The sequence below is a fragment of the Tasmannia lanceolata genome, unplaced genomic scaffold (assembly GCF_043159265.1).
Source record: "Tasmannia lanceolata isolate RefF3 unplaced genomic scaffold, GAP_Taslan_0.1 ptg000013l, whole genome shotgun sequence".
NCBI classification, from domain to species: Eukaryota; Viridiplantae; Streptophyta; class Magnoliopsida; order Canellales; family Winteraceae; genus Tasmannia; species Tasmannia lanceolata.
In genome coordinates this window covers 50,920,034-50,941,566 of record NW_027518690.1, presented here as the reverse complement: position 1 = coordinate 50,941,566, position 21,533 = coordinate 50,920,034, and the positions used below count along the sequence as shown (strand labels likewise).

The 21,533-nt window shown below is 39.1% G+C and overlaps 2 protein-coding genes across 2 annotated transcripts; both read right to left on the bottom strand.

Moving 5' to 3' along the window:
• Positions 1 to 697: 697 nt before the first annotated feature.
• Positions 698 to 5,244, bottom strand: LOC143890526 (transcription factor VOZ1-like). Its single transcript, XM_077395256.1, has 5 exons — positions 5,028 to 5,244; positions 4,581 to 4,831; positions 4,330 to 4,500; positions 1,975 to 2,500; positions 698 to 1,809 (listed from the first exon to the last, which is right to left on the bottom strand). Exons 2-5 carry the CDS (start codon positions 4,803 to 4,805, stop codon positions 1,256 to 1,258), a joined length of 1,476 nt encoding a protein of 491 aa, XP_077251371.1. The 5' UTR covers positions 4,806 to 4,831; positions 5,028 to 5,244; the 3' UTR covers positions 698 to 1,255.
• Positions 5,245 to 8,758: 3,514 nt separating this feature from the next.
• Positions 8,759 to 20,777, bottom strand: LOC143890524 (Optic atrophy 3 protein (OPA3)). Its single transcript, XM_077395255.1, has 4 exons — positions 20,569 to 20,777; positions 14,861 to 14,995; positions 14,413 to 14,499; positions 8,759 to 8,993 (listed from the first exon to the last, which is right to left on the bottom strand). The coding sequence occupies exons 1-4, from the start codon at positions 20,695 to 20,697 to the stop codon at positions 8,835 to 8,837; spliced, it is 510 nt and encodes a 169-aa protein (XP_077251370.1). The 5' UTR covers positions 20,698 to 20,777; the 3' UTR covers positions 8,759 to 8,834.
• Between the last annotated feature and the right edge of the window lie 756 nt (positions 20,778 to 21,533).

Sequence of the window (21,533 nt, the reverse complement as noted above, 5' to 3'; positions counted from 1 at the left end):
CAGTACCCTCTAATTAGCAGGAGGTGTGCAAATATCAAATGCATGGCTACTTTTTATTTTCAAAAGGATTTGATATTTCCACACCCCTTGCTATTACAATATTAGCAAGGGGTCTGAAGGAACTTCCTCCATTAATGTGTCAACAACTAATATTCTACTAACACATTGCTCATTTTGTAAGTGTGTTCAGTCCATCCATTAATGTTACTCAGAAGATTAGTATATTATGCCTAAAAGGAAGTGCTGGAATGGTTAAAGGACCGTAATTACTGTTTAAGACCAATCGAACACCCCCTCTTTTTTTTAAACAAAATAGAACACACCTCAATTGCAGAAAATTTAAAATATACTGGCACCATCCATTTTGCAACAGATGACATTCCTAACCATTGCTGAGTACCTTTAAAAGATCAAAGGCCATCGGTACTGTTTTTCAACACTTTCAGTTCAAACATAACAGTATATTACTGTTGCAACAAACAACTATCAACCCACTTGTAAAATATTTCTAAAAAGAACTAGGTCTTTCATGGACACTTGGCCTTTTCATGTATCTTAGAACAAGCCAAACACATCATATGGAAATTTTAAAAAGTTTCCAACCGTAATGACTAAATCAATAAATCATAATAGGATAAACCCCCATTAAAACAAGTTGAAAGGAAAATATCCAACAAATTAGAAGCTTAAGCAACAGTTAATTCAACAACCACTATATTTACTAGCAGTGAGCCAAAAAGGAGCCCACTAAGGCCTTCCAATAACATGGAGCTTCTTCTTTTTTCTTTTTCTTTTTTTTGACTGGTAACATAGAGCTTCTAATATAGACATGGAAAGTACTAAATACATGTAGTGCAAGGGGATAAAACTGTACCCACAACTGCATTGATCACCTATATAATGCTGGCGACGCTAATTGTCATATGTCATTTACCTTTGTCCTTACAGTTAGACTGAAGTAAATAAAGTTATACAACCACTGCATGTTGACCATCCTCCAGCAATCAGTGTCTTACGAGTACTCCAGCATCCAGAAGAACATTCAAATGTAACACTTCCAAATTAAGTGAACTATAAGTAATGACCCATGTAACATGAAAACTGAGATGGCCTATTGCTATAGAAGAAAATTTGTGATTTGCCAGAAATTTGCAGCCAGTCAGGTGTTACAAACTTGAGGATGAATATGCATCAGTTATTGTGATACTAACTATGAAACGATGTCTGCTTCCATGTGATTCCCAGGGCTCCTCATCTATGTTCCATAATAGTCATTCAAGCTCTCAACAAAATAACCGTAAGGAATGTTTTCTCCATAACCAACATTTTCATTTATAGGAGCCATCTGATTTGGAGTTGCATAACCATTTCCGGAATTGCCCTTTGGATTAACTTTTGCCCTTTCCTTAACAGACCTTTTGTTATCTGTAGGAAACTCAGCACTGAGCCTCCCCATTTGATGCTGCAGATCGACAAGAGAATCACATGATACTTTTCCTTTAGGGCTCTTCTTTGCATCAACGAGCTTGAACTCTAGTCTATATAAGGCGCAAGCATCACAGTTGTTTATCTCATATTCATAGAGATGCCATTCAAAATGGTGTGACGGCTGTGGATCCATGTAGTAAGACCTCTTCAGCCCTCCAAACTCTTTCATCACTTGCTTCCTTGATTCGTGCCAACCACGCCCACTGTAATCGGGTAATGATCTTTGCTTTCGGTTGCCACTCTCAAAGGCTCTTCGAGGCTTATCAAAAAAGAGCCATTCCCGAATAGACTCACCCTTGAGAACAGAAAGATCGAAGAGCTCTGCATCATTAGAAGAAAAGCAACAAAAGCAACTGGTCAGACGAAGCCCAAAAATATGCCAAAGAGTCTGTCAGAAGTAACTCCATAAGACTAACCAAAGATATGAACTTATTATGAGTAACTGAACACTCACAGGAAGCCAAAAAAACCATAATGGACTCATACCGGGAGCATTCCATGGAGACTTTGTAGTTGCAGCCCCCTCACATTCTGGAATACCAACATCTTTTCCTTGTGTTTTCGCAGTGAGGGACGCAAAGAGTGGTCCATCCTTCAGGTCAATGCCTCCAGGTCGCAAAACTGGAGTCATACCTGGAGGGCCTTCATTCATAGCCAGAGTAGCATGAAAGCTACTGCAATAGCCTTGACACCATTCTGATCCCTGTGCAGGCCTGGGGCAGTCCCAAAGTGCACATTTTGGCCCTAAGAAGGCAGAGGGTGGAAAGCATATTCTTGGCATTAAATCAGAAATATGCTGCATAGCATCATCTACACACTGCCCATTACTGTCAAAACTAAGAAACATGTTATGGGGGAACTCTTGCTGCAAATCAAACTGATAATAATCCGTCTGATTAGTCACTTCCAAGTTACTCAAAATTGTATTGTGCAACCCCACAGAGTGGTTCACTTTGCAGGGATCAACTTCTTGAAACTCACATCCATGTGGTGCCTGACCCACATAGTAATCCTGCAATCAAGCCGATTCAATAGCCATCAGAAAGAATCAATAATACATCTATCTCAGAAGAATTGCCAACAAAAAAAGAAAAGAAAAGGAATCTCCTATAGATTAAAAATTATAATTGGACTATGGAAAAAAAAAACACACCTATTTTCTGCCTCTGTGGTATTTTGATGATGTTTTGTATTTTAACATAGAAAATCGTGAGAGATGCACGCAATCACCCAGTAAAACATGATCAATTATCAATATTTTGGGCTTAAAATATACAATACACCTTAAGAGAGCCAATGAATGACATTGAAAGTCATCACTTGGTGGTTACTTCTAATGTCTTTATTCAGTGTATGCAAAAACCCACAATTGAAATGATTCAAAACATAATGCGTGCTAGGTTAGGGTAAGATGACAAGGGGATACTGCAAACAGGAGCCTACAGTCTCATACTCTATGTTCAGGTCACTCGCTCAAAAAAAGATTGCGAAGAAAATTTTAAATTTGAGAGTGAAGCATAGACAGTAGCTTATTCTTATGAAATTTGTACTTCCAGTTTATATGGGTTTATTCGGAGCATGCAAGAACCCACGATTGAAATGATTCAAAAACAATGCACAAGTGTTAGGGCAAGATGGCAAGGGAACACTGCAAACAGGAGCCTACCTTCTCATACGCTATGTTCAGATCACTCGCTCAAAAAAAGATTGCCAAAAAAATGTTAAATTCCGGAGCTAAGGCATTGATAGTAGCTTATTCTTATGAAATTTGTACTTTCAGTTTATATCGATGGCAATTAACTTCCAATGCCTTTATTCGGTGCATGCAAGAGCCCACGATTGAAATGATTCAAACATAGTGCAAGCTAGGTTAGGGTAAGATGGCAAGGGGATACAGCAAACAGGAGCCTAAATTCTCATACGCTATGCTCAGATCATATTTTAACATAGAAAATCGTGAGAGATGCACGCAATCAACTGGCAAAACATGAAAATTATAAATATTTTGGACTTATAACATACGCTACAATTTAAGAGGGCCGATGCATGACATTGAAAGTCATCACTTGGTGGTTAACTTCCAATGTCTTTATTCAGTGTATGTAAAAAAACCGCGATTGAAATTATTCAAACACAGTCCGTACTAGGCTAGGGTAAGATACTGATATGTATATGTATGGTGTATAGGAGGTAGTTGCAAGGTAGTTATTGTAGGGATTTGCATTTTAGGATTGTGGGTATGTGTTTTAGAGTCATGGGTGTTAGTTTTTATTATGTGTCAAGATAGTGGTAAGTGGGTTGATGATGTGCCATTCTCATTGTGCTTGTATTTAAGTTTATGTATTTCAATGAAATGCAAAAGAAGAGAATTTTACAGCGAAGGAAACTTTGTCGGAGAGTCATGGATCCTCTTGAATCTAGCCATTAGGAGGTACGGTTGCCTCGAATCAACCGCCCTTCACTGCTCTTTTTCTATTTTCTCTTTGTTTATTTCTGTTACGGCCAATTAGGCACGTAACAGATGGCAAGGCGATACTGCAGACAGGAGCCTACATTCTGATATGCTATGTTCAGATCAGTCGCCCAAACACATGTTCAATTCCGGAGCTAAGGCCTAGACATTAGCTTATTCTTACAAAAATTGTACTTTCAGTTTAAATAAATGACAATATTTATTAAGTTTTCACATGTGCGGATTTTCCTTCTCCAAGCTTTCATGTTCTTCTTTTGTTTTGCTGAAATCGAATTTTCCATAACTCAAGAACCATCTCCACAAGAATCAACACACGCTGCAACAAGGGGCACATACTTAGCAGAAGTTCATCTTTGAAAGAAACCAACCTGTTGAAAGGCAGTATTGTGTCCTGGTTGAAGGGCATGAAGTTGGGTATGAGGTTGAGGCTTTGGGCTGGCTGATGCAGCTAATATGCTGGTCGCATCATCTTCCTCCTCGCAAAGCTGCAAAAGACGACGGATATCCGAGGAGAGGTTCGCAGAACCCAGGCTATTCCCCTGCATAAGAAATGAGCAAATCAAACACCAGATCAAATTAAAAAAATTGACAAATGGATGAATAGCCTGGATTATTTTACATGCAAGGAGGGGGCGGGGGAAGCCTCGTTGAGTTCAGCCTGCCACTCGCGCAACATCTGGTGGACTTGCTCCTCCAAGATGACGACATCGCTCGTGCGGCTCTCCTTGCGCGCAAACTGAAGATCTGTAAACATGCCTTGCAGATCCTCCACTCGGTTCTTGGCTTTGTCCTTCAAGAGCTGGTGTGATGCGGACTTGCACCCCATCTTCGAACCCTTCCCCATTCAAATCCCAAATCCCCTTTGAAAACCTAAAAAAAAAATATTAGGAACAATAGTTGAATCTGAGAATCGAAGAAAACAAGAGAAGGAAATGAAGAGAAAAAATGTTTTTGAAAAAATTTCGATCGTGAAGCCCTAATTCCAGTTAAAGAACGATAGAACATGCAAGATGAAAAAGAAAACCCAATAAAGTGAGGAATTGAAGAAATGAAAGTCCTCTAAAACCTTAATCAGATTGAAAATGATGCTGAGATAGATGGTGGAAGAGAAGGATGAGGAAGATGAATTGCTATTTCTAGTCTCCCAAATCTCCCTCCCTCCGTGTGTAAATAGCAGCACAAAGGTGAAGGGACGCGGAAAAAAGGAATTATACACCTCATCGTTCGGTGAAGAATGCCATATACAGATACCCTTATACTTCGTAATGACAGATTTACCCTGAAGTCCCCGTGGGTGTGGGTACCAAATGTCGGCAGGAGTACCAAGCCCGCACATTCAAAATCCAAGTCTCCAACAGTTATCGCCATTCTACACCAAGTCTACCTTCAAAATCCCTTGTTTTCTTGGTCCCCCGGCCAGGTGTACAACGCCTCAATTCAGACCCACTTCTCACTAGTTGTGTGGGGATCGACAATCTGATGAATACCCACCACTTCTGTAGTTGGGAATGCTCTTACACCGTCTTTAGTTGTATTTAGAAAACTCATTCAAATCCCTAAATACATGAGACGGGAGAAGTTTACAGTAGAGTAAAAAAATCCATTAGGTTGCTTTATATATGGGAACAATTGTATTCCCAAAAACCCCCCAACCATACGTTATATGTGAACTTGCAACCGTATTCATAACCATTTTCCATATCACTTGTGAGTACGGGTGGACATGGTTCGGTTCGGTTTTGGAGTATACCCAGAATCGAACCATATATAATCGGTTCCCTAAAATTGGAACCAGAACCGAACCATATATGTTTGGAATCGAACCGAACCAAAACCATATATAATCGGTTCGGTTCGGTTCGGTTCTGGGTTTACCCAACCTTCACCAAATGTAGATATTTTGACTAATCGTATTTATAATCGGTTCGGTCCTGTTTATATATGAACTACAAACACTAACATGCACGAATTTGGAATAATCAGGCACAAATTTGCACAAATTTGAGCAATGCAAAAATTATATATGACTGACAAACACACACAAATTTGGAATAATAAAACACAAATTTGGGGGGTGAATTAAAATTTTAAAGGCAAAGAGATGAGGAATTGGGTTTTAAGGTGAGGGTCAGTTCTCGGTTCGGTTTTCGGTTCCGGGATTCCAAACCCAGAACCGAACCGAATTTCCATCGATTCCAGGATATCAGAACCGGAACCGAACCATATAAATATGGAACCGAACCGAACCATATGTGCTGGTTCGGTTCGGTTCCTCGGTTCGAATTGGAACCATGTCCACCCCTACTTGTGAGTAGAGGAGGAGAAGGGTAATTTTGGGATCTTACTACCCAGATCTTCCACCTCACAATTACATGAGCAAAAGGGTTACCTTTGAAAAGGAAAGGAAGCTTCGGACGGTGAGCATATCTCACCTTTTGGAAGAGACAAGTGAAGAAAGAAAGGTATAAAGCTCACCTCCACTATCATCCACTACGCACACGCATCTATTTTGATGCCTTTCTGCGGTATAAAATTTGCATGCGAATCAAGGAAAAAGATGATAAAGTCCACGATGGATGTATTATAAAATATTTGTTATTGCAAGATACCTGGAAATGATAATTCCACCCCCCCCTTCCTAGTATTTCCACACACAAAAATGAGAGCATTTCCACCCCTTTTGCCAGTCTTTTCCTGAAAAAATAATGTCACTTTCAGGAAAAGACAAACAAAAGAGGCGGTTCTAGGAAAAGTTGTGGACATAGCTGAATACTCCATTGACTAGACTTGATAAAAAAAATATACTCAAATAATTCTATATAAGTAAAGCTATAATGAAAATAAATAAAACTACCCATTTTTTCCATCACGATTTTATATTAGAGGAAAGTGGTCCTGCACTACAGCGCAAAAAGCCTCCCATTCGTCACTTTTGTGGACCCGCAGAGGTGGACCCGCTGTACGAACCAATGGGAGGCTTTATAAGCCACTAAAGCATAGGGAAGCTCCCAGAGCTGCAGCGCAGGAACACTTTTCTCATATATTTATATTATTATACATGTACAAAATAAAATACATCACAAGAGAGAACAATGCACTGTTTTTTCTTTTATGAAATGATTTTGGTGTGAGATATGTAGAATAAATTCATTTATGTGATTCTTTTTTTACAGTATTTTAAAATTTTCCCTAGCAAACGGCTCGGATGAGTTGTCTTATTTGCAAATAAGATTATTTTAAGTTAATCTCGTTTGCAAATTGGACATTATGACCACTATCCAAAGAGGCCCTTGGTTTTTAAACTATCGGTTGGGGAGCATCAATCTATCGGGCCACCACTTAAATGGGTTCACAAGCAAAAGAATTGAGTCAATAACATGATGTTGATTCTTCGATAACTTGAACTTTCATACCATTAGACCGAAAAACAAAGAGTAAAAGTTGGATTCTGGCCGTTGAATGTGGGTTGCTTCTACTCTAATTCTTCGCTACTGTTCTTGAGAGATTACATCCTCTCGGATGCGGGATTTTTTGAGTCTCTTCCAAGCGCAGCATCAGAGCCGAATAATGGAGATGTTGTTTGCTCATCATGGGCAAACGAAATACCAATAGTCAAAATTTCCAGATGCTTGTTTTGTTTGGCTCACCGAACGGGAGATGATTGAAGAAAATAATCTGAGTGAGAGTGGGTACCCTCTTATAGCAAATGAAGGTGATAATAACTGCGTGTAACTTTTTCCAAAGAAAATATTGGAGTCATACGGGCTTTTGACTAGGTAATTACAGCAAGTGTCTAAATGATTGTAAAATGGCCATCTCAAATGTATTTGCTCTCTTGCTACTGTGCCATCCTCTGTCCACCAGATTGGTGTCACTCGCCGCCTCTCCATCCATGGAAGAAGAAGAGCAAGAGTGTTACGTGCCTCTATGGGTCCCACTTGGGCTGGAATAAATTAGTTTAGATTTATTAGTTGGTAGGATTTGCTCTGTGGTTGTTTGTGATGTGTAGGAGTCTTAAAGACAAGGATTATCTAGATTATGTATTTTCTACAGATAACTTTTACGTAGCCCTTCTTGAGGAATGAAGAATAATATTCCAGAAAGTGTCTTTATGCACAAGGAGGATTGATCCTTCCCTCAAAGTGGATCAAGAGGCTGATCTTCCCTCCCAGAAGATCAATCACGTTGCAAACCGATTCGGGTTCATAATAAAGAGGAAGAAGAAATTGTGCTTAAGAAAAAAACTTGTGTTCAATCAGAAATAAAAAATGAGTTAAATCGGTAAAAACAGTTTAAACCGGCAACTTTTTGGACTTCATATGCAAACATAAAAAAAAAACCTATATTTGAACCGATTTTTGTTGATTTACACCAAAATCTTTTCCGATTATATTTTGCCGATAAAAATTGACGTTGATCAATTTTACATATTTGTTTGGCGATTCAATTCCACAGATTTTTGTCAAATTTTTTCCGACTTTCCTATTTAAGCTGATTTTTAACTGATTCAACCAATTTTTTTCGATTTTCCCCCAATTATTTCTTCTTCCTAATAATTAGTTTTGGACTAAAATCCAAAACAAATAAGGCTTTTGATGCAGTGCCAACATGGCAGCCATGCCTGTTGTATTATTGAGTTCTAGATTTCTTCTTCTTCCCTCTTAAGCACTTGCATCTGCTTTATAGCCTTTAGATGAAGAACAACAGCTTCTGACTAAATTGCAAACAAAAATGAACATGCACCGACACTTAACTAGCCCAGTTTCAATCACTAGTTGCATTTGCAAATGGAGAGGCTGCAATGAAAAAAAACCATTTCAACCCAAGGCAAAGAATAGGTTTCCATAACATATCATGTTAACAAATTGTATCATCAAGCAGGTGTAGCCGGCTTGCTTTGTTCGGGTGAGGCATGCCTGAAATTGAGGATACCAGCGAGCCCTCGTCCTCTGGCATGCTGCTCTAGTTCCTCCAGCTTATGCTTAAGAAGTTCCACCTCACGGCTTAACTCTTCATCTATTTGCTTCATTGCCTAAATTAACAGAATTGTTAGTGTTATTATACTCAGAAAACAAAACTAAAATGATAGTGGATTTCCTACCTGAGGAAAAGGATGGCGCTTATGAATTATTAGAGGAGGAAATGGGAAAAATGGATTCATAATAAAATGCAAAGAAATAAGAGTCTATCAAACCTCCGTCGCTGCAAAGTTAGCTGCACAAAAAACATATCATTTTTTTGGTGGTTGATCCTACTCAGTAGTATCATTTTCATTCATCCGTCTCATTCTCAAAAAAGTGAAAAGGTTAATTTTCGTGCAACTGAGCTTTGATGCAACAGCTTAGAAAAAAATGGTCAAAATATTTCTTTGCATTTTAACTCGTAAGTAAAAGAAATGTGAAACATCACTTCTCCTTCTATCACTTGGTTTGAGAGATCTGATCTCTTCAGACCTCGCCTGAACAGGCAAGAGGAGAAAGGAAGGCGTGGGTGGTCTGGGAACAACATATGAGATTAGGATTTCATTAAGAAAAGCATGATTGATGTTATCAAAACAGCTAATAATGTCTGCCTTTTTAATCGATCTACTTTATTCTAATTACCCAATCCTTTAGTGAAGAGATGATCAGCGGTCTGATCAACATTTATAATGGTTGGTGTTCTAATGATTCTGGCAATCACCTTTTCCCTGAAACAAAATTTATGTGAAACAGAATGTGGAATAGTAGACACAGAGGAAAATGTCCAGCCATTTGACTCAGAAACTAATAAACCGACTCACTAGATTTTTTGCCCCCAAGTGTCACGGGATGATAGTTTGGCTAGCTTGATTTCCTTTTATATTGCATAAAGGAGGCTCACGACAGCCCTGGAGGAGTAGAGAACCATCCAAAACTTTAGAAATGCATAGAAGACTCCTGAAGAGGACTAGAAGTATGTAAATATATAGATATTTGTAAGATTTTATAGAGTATTCCGTAGTCTCTTTGTAGAGACAAGTTCTAGAGATCCTAGAAGAGCACGACCTTTGGCGTAGGAGGAAGGAGCCTATAAATAGATGAGACCTTCCCATTTGCAGATCACCTCTGAAACCTCTGAACATTCAATCTTGTAAAGCCTTATGTGGTTTAATACAAGTCTTCTTCCATTCACAGGTGCAAATACATTCCGTGCTTTTAACCCAACTCAAGCTGAAGAGACATATTCGATGGTCATTGCTAACCGTTTTTGGTCCCAAATCTTTGGGGTTGCTTTTTCCAATAACCATTTGGCCTAATTCTTCTTCAGATGATCGATTCAACCTTTGATCAAAAAGTTATATTTCATCTCTTCAACAAGTTTAGTAATGAGCATAATGGACCTATTGTTCCGATGGAGAGAAGAACCAATGATTAGCTTTTCAGGAAATTTCCGTGCTGCTTTTGTAAGTGTCCTACTTTCCGCAGGCTAAGGTTAGGTAACTTGGGTTAGGCTCACTCAGAGCTAATGTTGGGACATTAAAATAATAGTGCCGCACAGGTCAGAGACATAAGCACAAATAGAATCTCTTTGAGGCAATAAGAAAAATGAGGTAGGTCATATTAACACCATCTCCAGCATACCTGACGCAAACCACTAGTCCATACTTAAACCACCCATCCACGTCTCATTTGCATGAGAGGAGGAGGACTTCCAATTAAAGGCATCCAGTCAGCAAGAACATGCAACAATTCTCTGTTGCATTTTTAACAATTCCAATAGATTTTGGGTTAGTTGAGTTTCTTTAGCAAATTTAGGAGGAATTTGAGCTGAGTTTTTGTAGTTGATTGTGAGTGAAATCTGAGTCATATGAGTAGTAGTTACAGGTTAGGGAGTTAATAATGACTGTTAGATTAAACCAATGGTGTAGATTAAATTCTAGTTATAAAAGGAGTCATGCAAGGGTTGTTTGCATGGTCCATGTTTATTTTTTCTGAGATCAAAGAAACTTTCTTCTTTCTTCTTTAGAAAAAGTGGCAGTTTTACTTGTTCTTCACACATTCATAGAAGATCCCTTCGTGGATTTGAAGCTTTATATGATCGGTGTTTGACCGTGATCAACCCCGTCCTGTTCATCGTGATTCTGGCTACACCAGTACCCCATCATACCCATGAACCTCCACAAGCAACTCTGTGAACATGCATTTAATTATTTAAAGTCCTTCCACACCACCTTGCCCTCCTAACGATAAAAAGACTCATATTTGCACCACAATTTAGGCCCACTTTAAAGAGATCAATGAAAGCTCCTCCAGCAGGTCATGCCAGAACTGGACATGCAAGCCTAACAGTCAGTTTGGTTGCAGGTAGTTACCTCGTAGAATATTGGCGAATTAAAACTTACGTAGTCATCACCAATATATAGAGAGAGTAGAGGTAAGTAGTCTCCTCGTAGTTACCTCCTAGAGTAGAGATAAGTAGTGTCTGGTTGTCAACCAAGTGAAGTAGTGGTAGGGGGATTCATTACCAATATACAGAGAGAGAGAGAGATTATCAATCCCAAGATTACTGGCAAAAATAGTTCGCTGGCATGCCACATAAACAGACAAGGAGGAACCAGAGAAACGAATTGCATTCAGTGCAATAGATACAGAGAAACCATCAATCACATCTTTTTCAACTGTTCTTACTCTGCTTGGATATGGTCTTCAATCCTCTGGAGGTTCTGTTCAAGGAGAAAGCCAAAGAAAAATGCTTCTTGAAGAAGAAGAATGGATCAGGAATCACTTTATAGGGAAAGGTCAGACTCCTACGGCAATGAAGCTTGCTCTAGGAGCATCGACCTACTCAATCTGGCATGAAAGGAACGCAAGGATCCATGGTAGCCCGCCCAAGGATAAACGAGTGATCCTATAAAACATCCTTCAGCTGGTCAAAAGTAGTCTCCATTTCCTCTCTCTGAATGACGAACCAGATCCTAGAAGTTACAAGGTTGACCTGCATATGGATAAAACCTCCGAATGGTACTATCAAACTAAACACAGATGCCTCCCTTGATCAAAATGCAGCTGCAATGCGAGGCATTCTACGGGATAAAAACAGTGAGGTCCTTCTCGATCGAGGCTGAGTATGACCAAATTAATGGACTCGAGCTCAAAGCAATCCTCAAAGGCATTCATCTGGCTCTGCAGAAAAACATAAAAGACATATGGGTGGACTCGGATTCTCTACTGGCCGTAAACATTATTGTTGGTCTTTAGACTCTTTACAAATGCCCCTGGAAACATTTTCATACCACACTCCCAAATCATGGAGAATTTACAATCCTTCAACATCTGGCACATCTCTCACACATGGAGAGAGGTAAACTCTGCTGCTGATTTTCTCTCTAAACCGAGTTGTCCTTGTAAGGGAGAGGATATCCCTTCTCACTCACTCCCTAAAGAGCTGTCTGATTGTATTGCTCTAGATTCTTTGGAGACAGTTTATGTGCCAATGTAATTTTCCTTCTTTTTTTTTTTTGTAGTTTCTGGTAGGGATCTCGCCTAACCCCAGCTTATCAATTAAACAAAAAAAAAAACAGACAAGGAGGAGACCAAAAGGAGACAAGTAGCCTCCTGGTACTTTGAAACTCTACATGCAACCAAATAGAGTATTTTGCTGACATGGTAGCCAAAAACCACACAAAACCGCTACAAAACCTAGGATACTGTGCAACCAAACAGACCCTGAGCGAACTTATACGTAACTCCCCTTTGAAATGAGTGTGGATCTTGCGATATCCCTCCAGATAAGAATCCCTTGAAACCGGTAGATGTCCATCATTTCCCACAGGGCATAACTGACCATGTACTTCTCAGCAATCACTACCTACCAAAGCTGATTTCCCTTCTCTCCAAACTGCCAAATCCATTTGCCAAGCAAGACACTATTCATCTTCATCTCTCTGAGACTTCTAATCCCAAGACCCCTCCCAACTTGGCACTACAAACCAGATCTCAACTTACCAAATGGTAATTCCTACTCTCTTCCTTGACATTCCCAAATAATTTTTTCTGCAAACAATCTAGCTTGTTAATAACAACTAATCGGGCATCCGAAGAGAGATGTAGTATATAGGCATATTGAAAAGTTTTACCTTAATGGGAATAAGCCTTCCTCCCAATGACAACAAACTTTTCTACCATGGGAAGAGCTTCCTCTCCACTTGCTCATCCATTGAATCCCACAAATACTTGGCAGGCAAGCCACAAATAACGACAACCACAAAAGTTAATGATAGACATCGGCTTGCAACCCAAAGATCCAAGAAAACTTATCCACCTACCCTCTCCTCTCCAATTTAACTCCCATAACCTATGATCTGTGGATACGGATTTGTGTTGGGTGTCAACGAGGATACGAGGTGTCCGACACGGCAACTCTTAAAAATCTAGAAACGAGGACACGCCCATATGCATACTTACATATAAAATTACTGATTATTAAAAATAATTTGTAACAAAATAATATGATACTCATTTAACAAACTAATAAGTAAGAGGATTAAGTAACTATTAGTCTCAAAGAACATGAGATAATCAAATAGAAGTGCATTCATCAATCTAATCTAGTTATCCTCAATCTCTAATATGCATCAAGAGAGATCAAGAGGGTACAATGAATATGATATTAGAATATGTATTTATTTAGTATTATAGGTTTAGTGGGGGATAAGAACAAATATTAGTTAGAGAAGAGTTAATAATAAAATAAGAGTTAATGATAAATAGTATTTCCATAGGTTGAGCCTAACCCTCTATAGATAGGTTGATCCTAACCGTCCATTAGATGGTAAACATTACATTCGATAATAAATAGTATTTCACTTGACATGGTACAATAATGTCTTGGTGCACCCATATTAAGTCTAATAGTTCTAGCAGCACGTTTACAAGTGTTGAATGGAGTGTCGATACATTTCCACAAGCGTGTCTGATGAAAATTCCAATTGTTGACTAAAGCATAGCATATGAAGTTCATCCACTACCCCCACACAGCTTCATAACATCTCGAGACTACGTTGAGATTCCTCACTCTCTCCTCAGAACCACTGCTGAAAAGGGGAGTAGCATCGGCGTACTGCATGTGGGTGATCTCCATGGCCAATGGCTCCCTCATGAACTATCAATTAGTTCATTCTCCCTATGATGTATATGCTTTATAACAGGGAATGCATGCATATTGATGAACTGTCAAGGCATTTTTGGTATGTTGGTGCATTATGGATTTTCTTGAATTTGGATATTGAGATTTTTCTTTATTTATTTGATCATATTTTTTTGGATTCTTTTCTATTGGTTCAATTATGCTGTCAATATTTAATGTTTGGCAAAAATTTGTATCCACAATTAGATAGGGAGAACTTACGTTTCCAGGATACCAGATTTCAATTTCACTTGGAAAAACTGAAAATAACAGTACTTACAAATCAATGAATTCTGATATCGTACCTCCAATTCCTGCCTGCGCAATTCCTCCTTTCTAGCTTCTGATCTGGCACTTCTTTGCACCTCAAAGATCACTGCAACTCCTGCGACCTATTTAATCATGTGGAAAATATCAGTTGCAGTTGCCTGAATAATTATGAAAAGCACAACACAAAATAAAAATATAATTGTAAAGAAAATGAATGGAACTCCAAGGGAAGGATCCAAGAAATGTAAATTTGGCAGCTTTCCTTGCACATTGACACACATATGTGTGCATACACAGATGCAAAACACGAGAACGTGCGCGCACACGCCCGCGCACACACATTTATTCAGTCAATTCCCATTTGAGTGAGTGGATGAAAACACATGCAAGAACATGTGTATACGCATAAGTGAAAGCAATATAAGGACTAATTCAATTTTAAAGGAGCTAAAATGAGTAAGTCTACTTCAGAATAAAGACTACCGAGAATACAAAAAGTTCCCCAAGAAGATCCACCGCAGCTTGAACAGCTTTCTCCTCATTCAAAGGGCGGATCTCAACATTAGTTGCATGACTATAAACGCGTCTTTGTATGTTCGTGCTCAGTCGGTGGTTTGCCTGATTTCAATAGCATGGAAGCAAATAAATAGCATTATTAGGAAGAACAAAGAAACAGCTGCAGGACATAGAAAAGTCATAAAAGGTTATGTTTCAGAACAATGAATGATACACAAAATTTCAGAACAGGGAACAATACACGAAAGCAAAAGGTGGGGGAGCTATCAAATTATTATCATAGAAAAGAATATTTAGCATAGCCAACTTTGAGAAAGTGCAACAGGATAAGAGAAATAGTTGGTTTTTATTAATTACGTATATTTATTCATAGCTTCAGAACACACATGCATATGAATATTGAAATGCATAAAACAGTGCAACAAGTTGACAGAGTCATTTGGTTACTTTCATTAGTGGATGCATAGCCTACAAGTACAGAAGCACTTACAATATTACATACTTGCATTGACACACAATCATGCAAATAAATATAGGGGAAAGATAATAAGTAGTAGGAAGATACAAAGAACTTCCTGAGGAAAATTGCATGCAAACAGAAATAGTGAAAATTATATTCGAAGTATAGAAAGTCAAGTACGACCTGCTATTGTTGTTTAAAGAGTAAATGATTCCTCTGTGATCTGCTTTATGTGCTCTGTGATATTATTCCAACAAGAGCTTTAAAGTTCTCTGAGAAATTTGAAAAAGAGCAGTGGAAATTAGAAGGAACCATTAGCAACTTTCACCTTCAGCTGAAGTGAATGCTGCAGGGAGAAACTGTTTGTCCAGATCTGAGAATTGCATGAATTCTTCTCAGATCTGGATTCTTGCTTGACTATCCAATCTCCTTCTGGATTGGATTCGACTGATAAAGTTTAGATCTAATCGAAAAGCAAATTCCACCACTGAATTCAAGATCGAAACAATCCCTGCAAAACCGTGTTCCAGAGCTTCTGATGGATTCAGTTCAGGACGCTTTTCAGGTTTACTTGATCTGGAGGAAGTCTTGCTCGGTTTCTGACTATTGGACCTGGATTCAGTGTTTTTTGGTTTAAATTTCATAAGGTGATTTTGATGTTGAGTTGATTAGTTATGACAGATCCGAACATTGAGAATAGATCGTCTATTGATCTGTGCTCAGAAACTGTATTCAATTAAGTAACCTAGCCAAGTAAATTCAGTCGATTCACTTGGAAGTACATGAATCTAGAGAGCAGAATCGTGTAAACCTCGGCTGCACTATCTGTATTTATAGATCAAAGCCTTGGAATTTCACTCAATCTGGAAGCCAGCTATGAATTAAGTAGTTAAAACCCGTTACTGAAATGAATTGAGCCGGGATTCACTACTCCAACCTTTCGTGAATGATGAGCAGAACTAGCCATAGTGACTATTTGTGCAGGCCAAGAATCTGATTTTGCTCACATTGAGACAGTTCAAGTGATAAACCGAGCATAACTCTGATGTGATAAAACCTGCTGCAAGATAGTTTCCAACTAGAATTTGCTATTACCTTTCACCTGAGATGCACTCATTGTTAACTCTACAAGCATAAAAACGAAATGATGCAGTTCTGTTTGTCAATATCAGATCTATGCATTGACAAACAAGATAAATTAGGTTCCCAGCCATGAAAGTGTCCAGGCACCTAAGCCTATGAACTGAGAATTCATTAACTCTGGTCATCTGTGTGGCTTCAGACTGTATCTCCCTGTTTACACCCATTTTGGGATTTAATCGGACCTATTTAATCGAGCACCCAACACTCCTGTTAGAGAACAGGTTCTATGCACAACAGTCACATGTCCAAATTTGAAATCAATGTCTTGTTTTTTGAAATCAATGTCTTGTTAAGACATTAGTCTCTTACTTACCACAAGTCTTGCTGGGACAGAGCTCCTTTCATACCTGTGATATTATAGAATATTATACTGTTTGAAGTTTGAACTACATTTTGGAGTGTTAACTACTGATTGAAACAGATACAATGGTGCAATTTATGAGCAGAAATCTGCTAAGGAAGTCAAATCATTTCTTTGTTGGAATTAGCCATTTGTAGGATCGGATATTCATAGACTTGGTTGTGGCTTACGAATAGAGTAGTTTGATGCAGTTTGCCGCCAATGACTTATTTGGGACTGATCAACCATTCCACAATTTCATATATTTCTCCATCTTTCGTCAAAGTAGTATCAAAGCAAACCTTGCAACACCAAAACATCGTTTCCATGAATTTATATTGCATCAAAGTGGTATCAGAGCATCCCTGCAATACTTGACCATCGCTTCCGTGCCTTTACATTGCATCACTAATTCTGTACTTAAAATTTGAGCCCTTTCTGGGAGCACATGAGGAGGGAAACATTTTTTTTTCTGAAGGGCAATGGTAAAATATTAAAACCAAAGGCTAAATATGATGTACGGTGAACAAGGTGGTCCTGGTACATACAAAGAGTACAATAAAAACAGAAGTAGAAAAACCAAGGATCCTCCCCCTTAGAAAATAACTCTTATCTATCAAACAAGTGGTAGTTCTCGATTGATAGCCAAAACTTCCCTATCCAGTCCGTCCCTAGCAAGATTATCCCTAGCGTTTGCTCCTTGGAATATGCTTAATGAGAGGTACCAACTCTTTACAGAGATCCGCTACATGCACAATAGAACTTATTAATCTCCATGCCCATGGTCCTGTGCTAGATTCTAAGGTGGCCTTAGTAGAATCACACTCCTCCCATACCTAGGCTGCAATTCCTACTTGAAAATTTAAAGACCAGTTAAAGGTTCTAATACTTCTACCTCATGCAGCCTTTGACGCCAAGAGGGCAACCTTGCCCCAAAGAATTCCAAAAAACTTCGGTTAAAATTAAATTTAGGGGGAACCTAGAGAGAATGGGGAGGGGCAAGGAAGGGGCACCCCTCTAGCAACAAAAAACATCAAGTTTGGAAGTGACTTTCCAATTGCAGAGGAGCCCTAGCCAACAATTCTCAAAACTCTGTTTCTGTTGAAGCTCAGTGAATAACAGATAGCTAATAAACATCACCAATTTCCAGGGTGGATCATCTCTAAAAAAAGGGCGGCCTAGTGCACGAGGCTCCCGCCATTGTGGGATCTGGGGAGGGCTAGATGTACGCAGCAGGGTGGATCATCTCTATCTTCAAAAATTGTCTTGTTTCTTTCATTCCAAATGGTACATAACATATGGAGGCATCCACCAAAGGATTCTTCCTGCGTCTCCAAATGGCTGTTCAGCCATCCAGATTCCAGAGAACAGGCCGTTTGTCATCGCCAAAAGCACCCAAGATATGTAGAAACACATGAAACCAACCAAATCTTGAAACTGTGAAGAGTTACATCTTCAAAGAACCTATCCAACCTTTAAAAATAGCCAATTCAATCGCTAACCCTTGGCAGTTGCCAAAATCTACTCCTTAAGGTGAAATTCCTGCTTCAGAATCTTCTGAGTTTTTTAATTCTTCAAATATTTTATAGTTTGTTTTTTTTTATATATATGTTTGGTTGGCATGCCACTCTCGCTCCCACGTCATCTCACCATCATGCTGCTTCTGCTAATTGAGGACCCATGAAATCATAAATCAAGAGTTTCTGTATCCAAACGCTATCCCACAACACTTCCCTATTAAAGCAAGATTCAAATCTTTGTAAACCAAGCCCAACATCATGATTCTGGTTACAAACCATGTTCTTATTAATTAAATGCACTTCTTTTGCAACGAAAGTTTTCTGTATCCACAACACTTCCCTAGAAAAGCAAGATTAAAATCTTTGTAAACCAAGCCCAATGTCATGCTTCTGGTTACAAACCGTGTCCTTATTGACAACATGGATTTCCAGACGTTATCACATGATGACGAGATATCACAGGTTCCCCATGTCTCAAGTAAATATTCAAATATTTCATTTACAAGCTCTTGGGCTTCCTCATGCAAACAATCATGTCATCTCAGCTAGGGAGCAAGAAAGAGGCAAACATGTCTCTCCTTCATAATTGAGTCTATGGAGAAAAAAATTGTGCCATCGACATAACTCAACTCAACTCAACTAAGCCTTTGTCCCAAACCAGTTGGGGTTGGCTAATGAATCCTTTAGAAAACTTTCATGATGAAGGTGAAAGAATCTACCCAGCTCAAATTAACTAAGTCTAATCCTGACATGGATCATTTTCTTCCATTCTCTTCTATCCAAGGTCATGTTCTCCGTTATGTTCCTAGCCATCAAGTCTTTCCTCACTGTTTCTACCCAAGTTGTTTTCGGTCTGCCCCTACCTCTTTTTACTCAATCAACTTGGTACGAGTCGCCTCTTCTCACTGGAGCATCCAAAGGCCTACGTTGGATATGTCCAAACTATCTTAAGCAGTGCTCTCTCATCTTCTCCTCGATTGGTGCCACCCCCACCTTGTTACGAATGTCTTTATTTTTAATTCTATCTAACCTTGTGTGGCCGTATATCCATCTAAGCATTCGCATCTCCACTACACTCATCTTATGCACATGCTGCTTCTTGGTGGCCCAACATCCCGAGCCGTACAACATGGCTGGCCTGACAGCTGTCTTTTGTGCCATTGACATAATGGAAACAAAATACAAATGGAACATTACTGGTCATATCAATTTGTACCATACTGCATCTCAATTGAAGATTCAACCTATATATTTTCCCACAATCAATGATTCCAAAATCGAATAGGAACGGCCAATTCAACCGGATAGAACAAGAAACTTCAGCTCTTACGGCTTGATTTTAACACAGAAATCATTTTAATGATTGTAGGACTTTGAAAAGGTTAGATCATTAGGTTTTGACTACAACGAGAAGCTTTCATTGAACTAGCAGTTTCCATGTTCTAGTCAAATAAAAAGGCAGTCGCCTTAATGATTTTCTTTTTTATAATCCCCTTAAAGAATCAATCCCAAGATTCTCCTCACAAACTAACATGAGTTTACAGTTCATGCTAAGTGTGTAGTTACTGTAGAAACTAAAATCATTAACTGATAAACCTGCCTCTAGACGTCAGTTTTCAACTTTTCTGTCAGACTTACCACTACAGAGCCATATACGGCTTAAGGAAGGTAGAAATGACAACTATGTCAAGGCCCTGTTCATAACCGATTGTGAGGGTCCCAACCGATTATGGGCCGAAAACCACCATCGGTGGTCACAATCTGAAACGAAGAGTGCCTAGGGGATTGATTATAGGCAAAAAAACAGCATTCAACATTGCAAAATTAGTCACCAGAGATGTACACGAGGCAACACCAAAAGTGCTCATTTCAATTCTCAGAATAAAAGTTTAAGAAATCTATGAAAGTGAATGGGAATGGAAATGAAAAATAAGGGCAGAGCATACCATTCGTTGATGTAATCAACAATCAATGCAGATAAATAAACAGGTAAGGAAAGGAAGAAATGCGTAAATGATATTCATGATCAGAAAAGAAAAGGTAAAGTTGAGAGCCTAAATCTCGGCAGCACAAAGATAATCCAATGATGGAATAAAACAATACATAACTGATATCGTAGAAGAATCAGAGTTGGAATCCATGGAGATCGGGAAGCAAGCATTATTTACAAGAGCGAGAAGATGAGAAAACAAAGAGAGAAAAAGAAGCGAACCTGAGCTATGTTGATGATGAATTGGCGGAACCTAGGGTGCAAGCCAGCCTGCTGCTTGAGCCTGGAAGCGATGGGTTTTGAGAGAGTTTTGAGAGCGAGCGTTCCTAACTTCACCACCGGAAGAATCATAGCTTTCTATTCTTGCCTCTGCCTTCAATACCCCTTTTCTTGAAGGAGAAGGCATCAGGAGGCCATTTTTTTTTTTTCCCCTATCTTTTGTTGAAACAAATGATAGGACGGTCCGATTCAAATGTATAGTGGGCGGCCACAATACCGACGGTTTAGATATCAAAGTAGGTGACCAAATGATTTTAAGTCGCGACCCTATTAACCCACATCATTTGTCAATCATTATTTCTAAAGTTTGTTTATTCTCCAATAAGCCTATGTTTGCCTTGGGCCCTTGACCGGAGAGAGACCAAATTGAGAACGTTGGGGTAAGTATCTTGTTTCCCAAGATACAGTGTCGTCTCACGGTAATAGGGAAACTTAGGAAGTCTGTTTTTTAGGTTTTAGGAAAAACACTGGGTCGATTTATCACTGCCCAAACTAGGTATAAAAACCTATTTCTCCCACAAGAAAGCTGCGGCGGGAGACTTGGGTAGCTAGAGAAGGGTACAAGAGAGAAAGAGAGAAGGGAAGAGAGAGAGAGGGGAACAGAGAGATGTGTTGGTGAAAGAATCTTTTGAAAGAAGAGGATCCAAGGTGGGTATGGACTCCAACACTTAGAAGGAACTTCTTCCACGAGAGCTCCTGTCAGTTGATATGCTTTTAGAGATGCTGGAAGGGTGCTATATCAAGTTGGATGGAGAGTGTAAATGGATTTGGAATTCATATGGCATGTTCTCTATATGGTCATTCTATCATTATCTTGTGCCTTGCCCTGTGTGTCTTCTAGAGTAGCTAGAGTATGCACCTTTCATGTGCCACCTTGGGTATATACTTTTAGGTGGGCCACCCTCATA

What these genes read in the sequence shown, in the direction of transcription:
- LOC143890526 (XM_077395256.1), bottom strand. Translation starts at nt 4,805, where the DNA reads ATGGGGAAGGGTTCGAAGATGGGGTGCAAGTCCGCATCACACCAGCTC. An exon ending in CCCCCGCCCCCTCCTTGCAT is followed by an intron (nt 4,501 to 4,580) that starts GTAAAATAATCC and finishes TTTCTTATGCAG; the next exon opens with GGGAATAGCCTGGGTTCTGC. An exon ending in GTCTCCATGGAATGCTCCCG is followed by an intron (nt 1,810 to 1,974) that starts GTATGAGTCCAT and finishes CTAATGATGCAG; the next exon opens with AGCTCTTCGATCTTTCTGTT.
- LOC143890524 (XM_077395255.1), bottom strand. Translation starts at nt 20,697, where the DNA reads ATGATTCTTCCGGTGGTGAAGTTAGGAACGCTCGCTCTCAAAACTCTC. An exon ending in GGGAACTTTTTGTATTCTCG is followed by an intron (nt 14,500 to 14,860) that starts GTAGTCTTTATT and finishes ATGATTAAATAG; the next exon opens with GTCGCAGGAGTTGCAGTGAT. An exon ending in TGCGCAGGCAGGAATTGGAG is followed by an intron (nt 8,994 to 14,412) that starts GTACGATATCAG and finishes CTGTTAATTTAG; the next exon opens with GCAATGAAGCAAATAGATGA.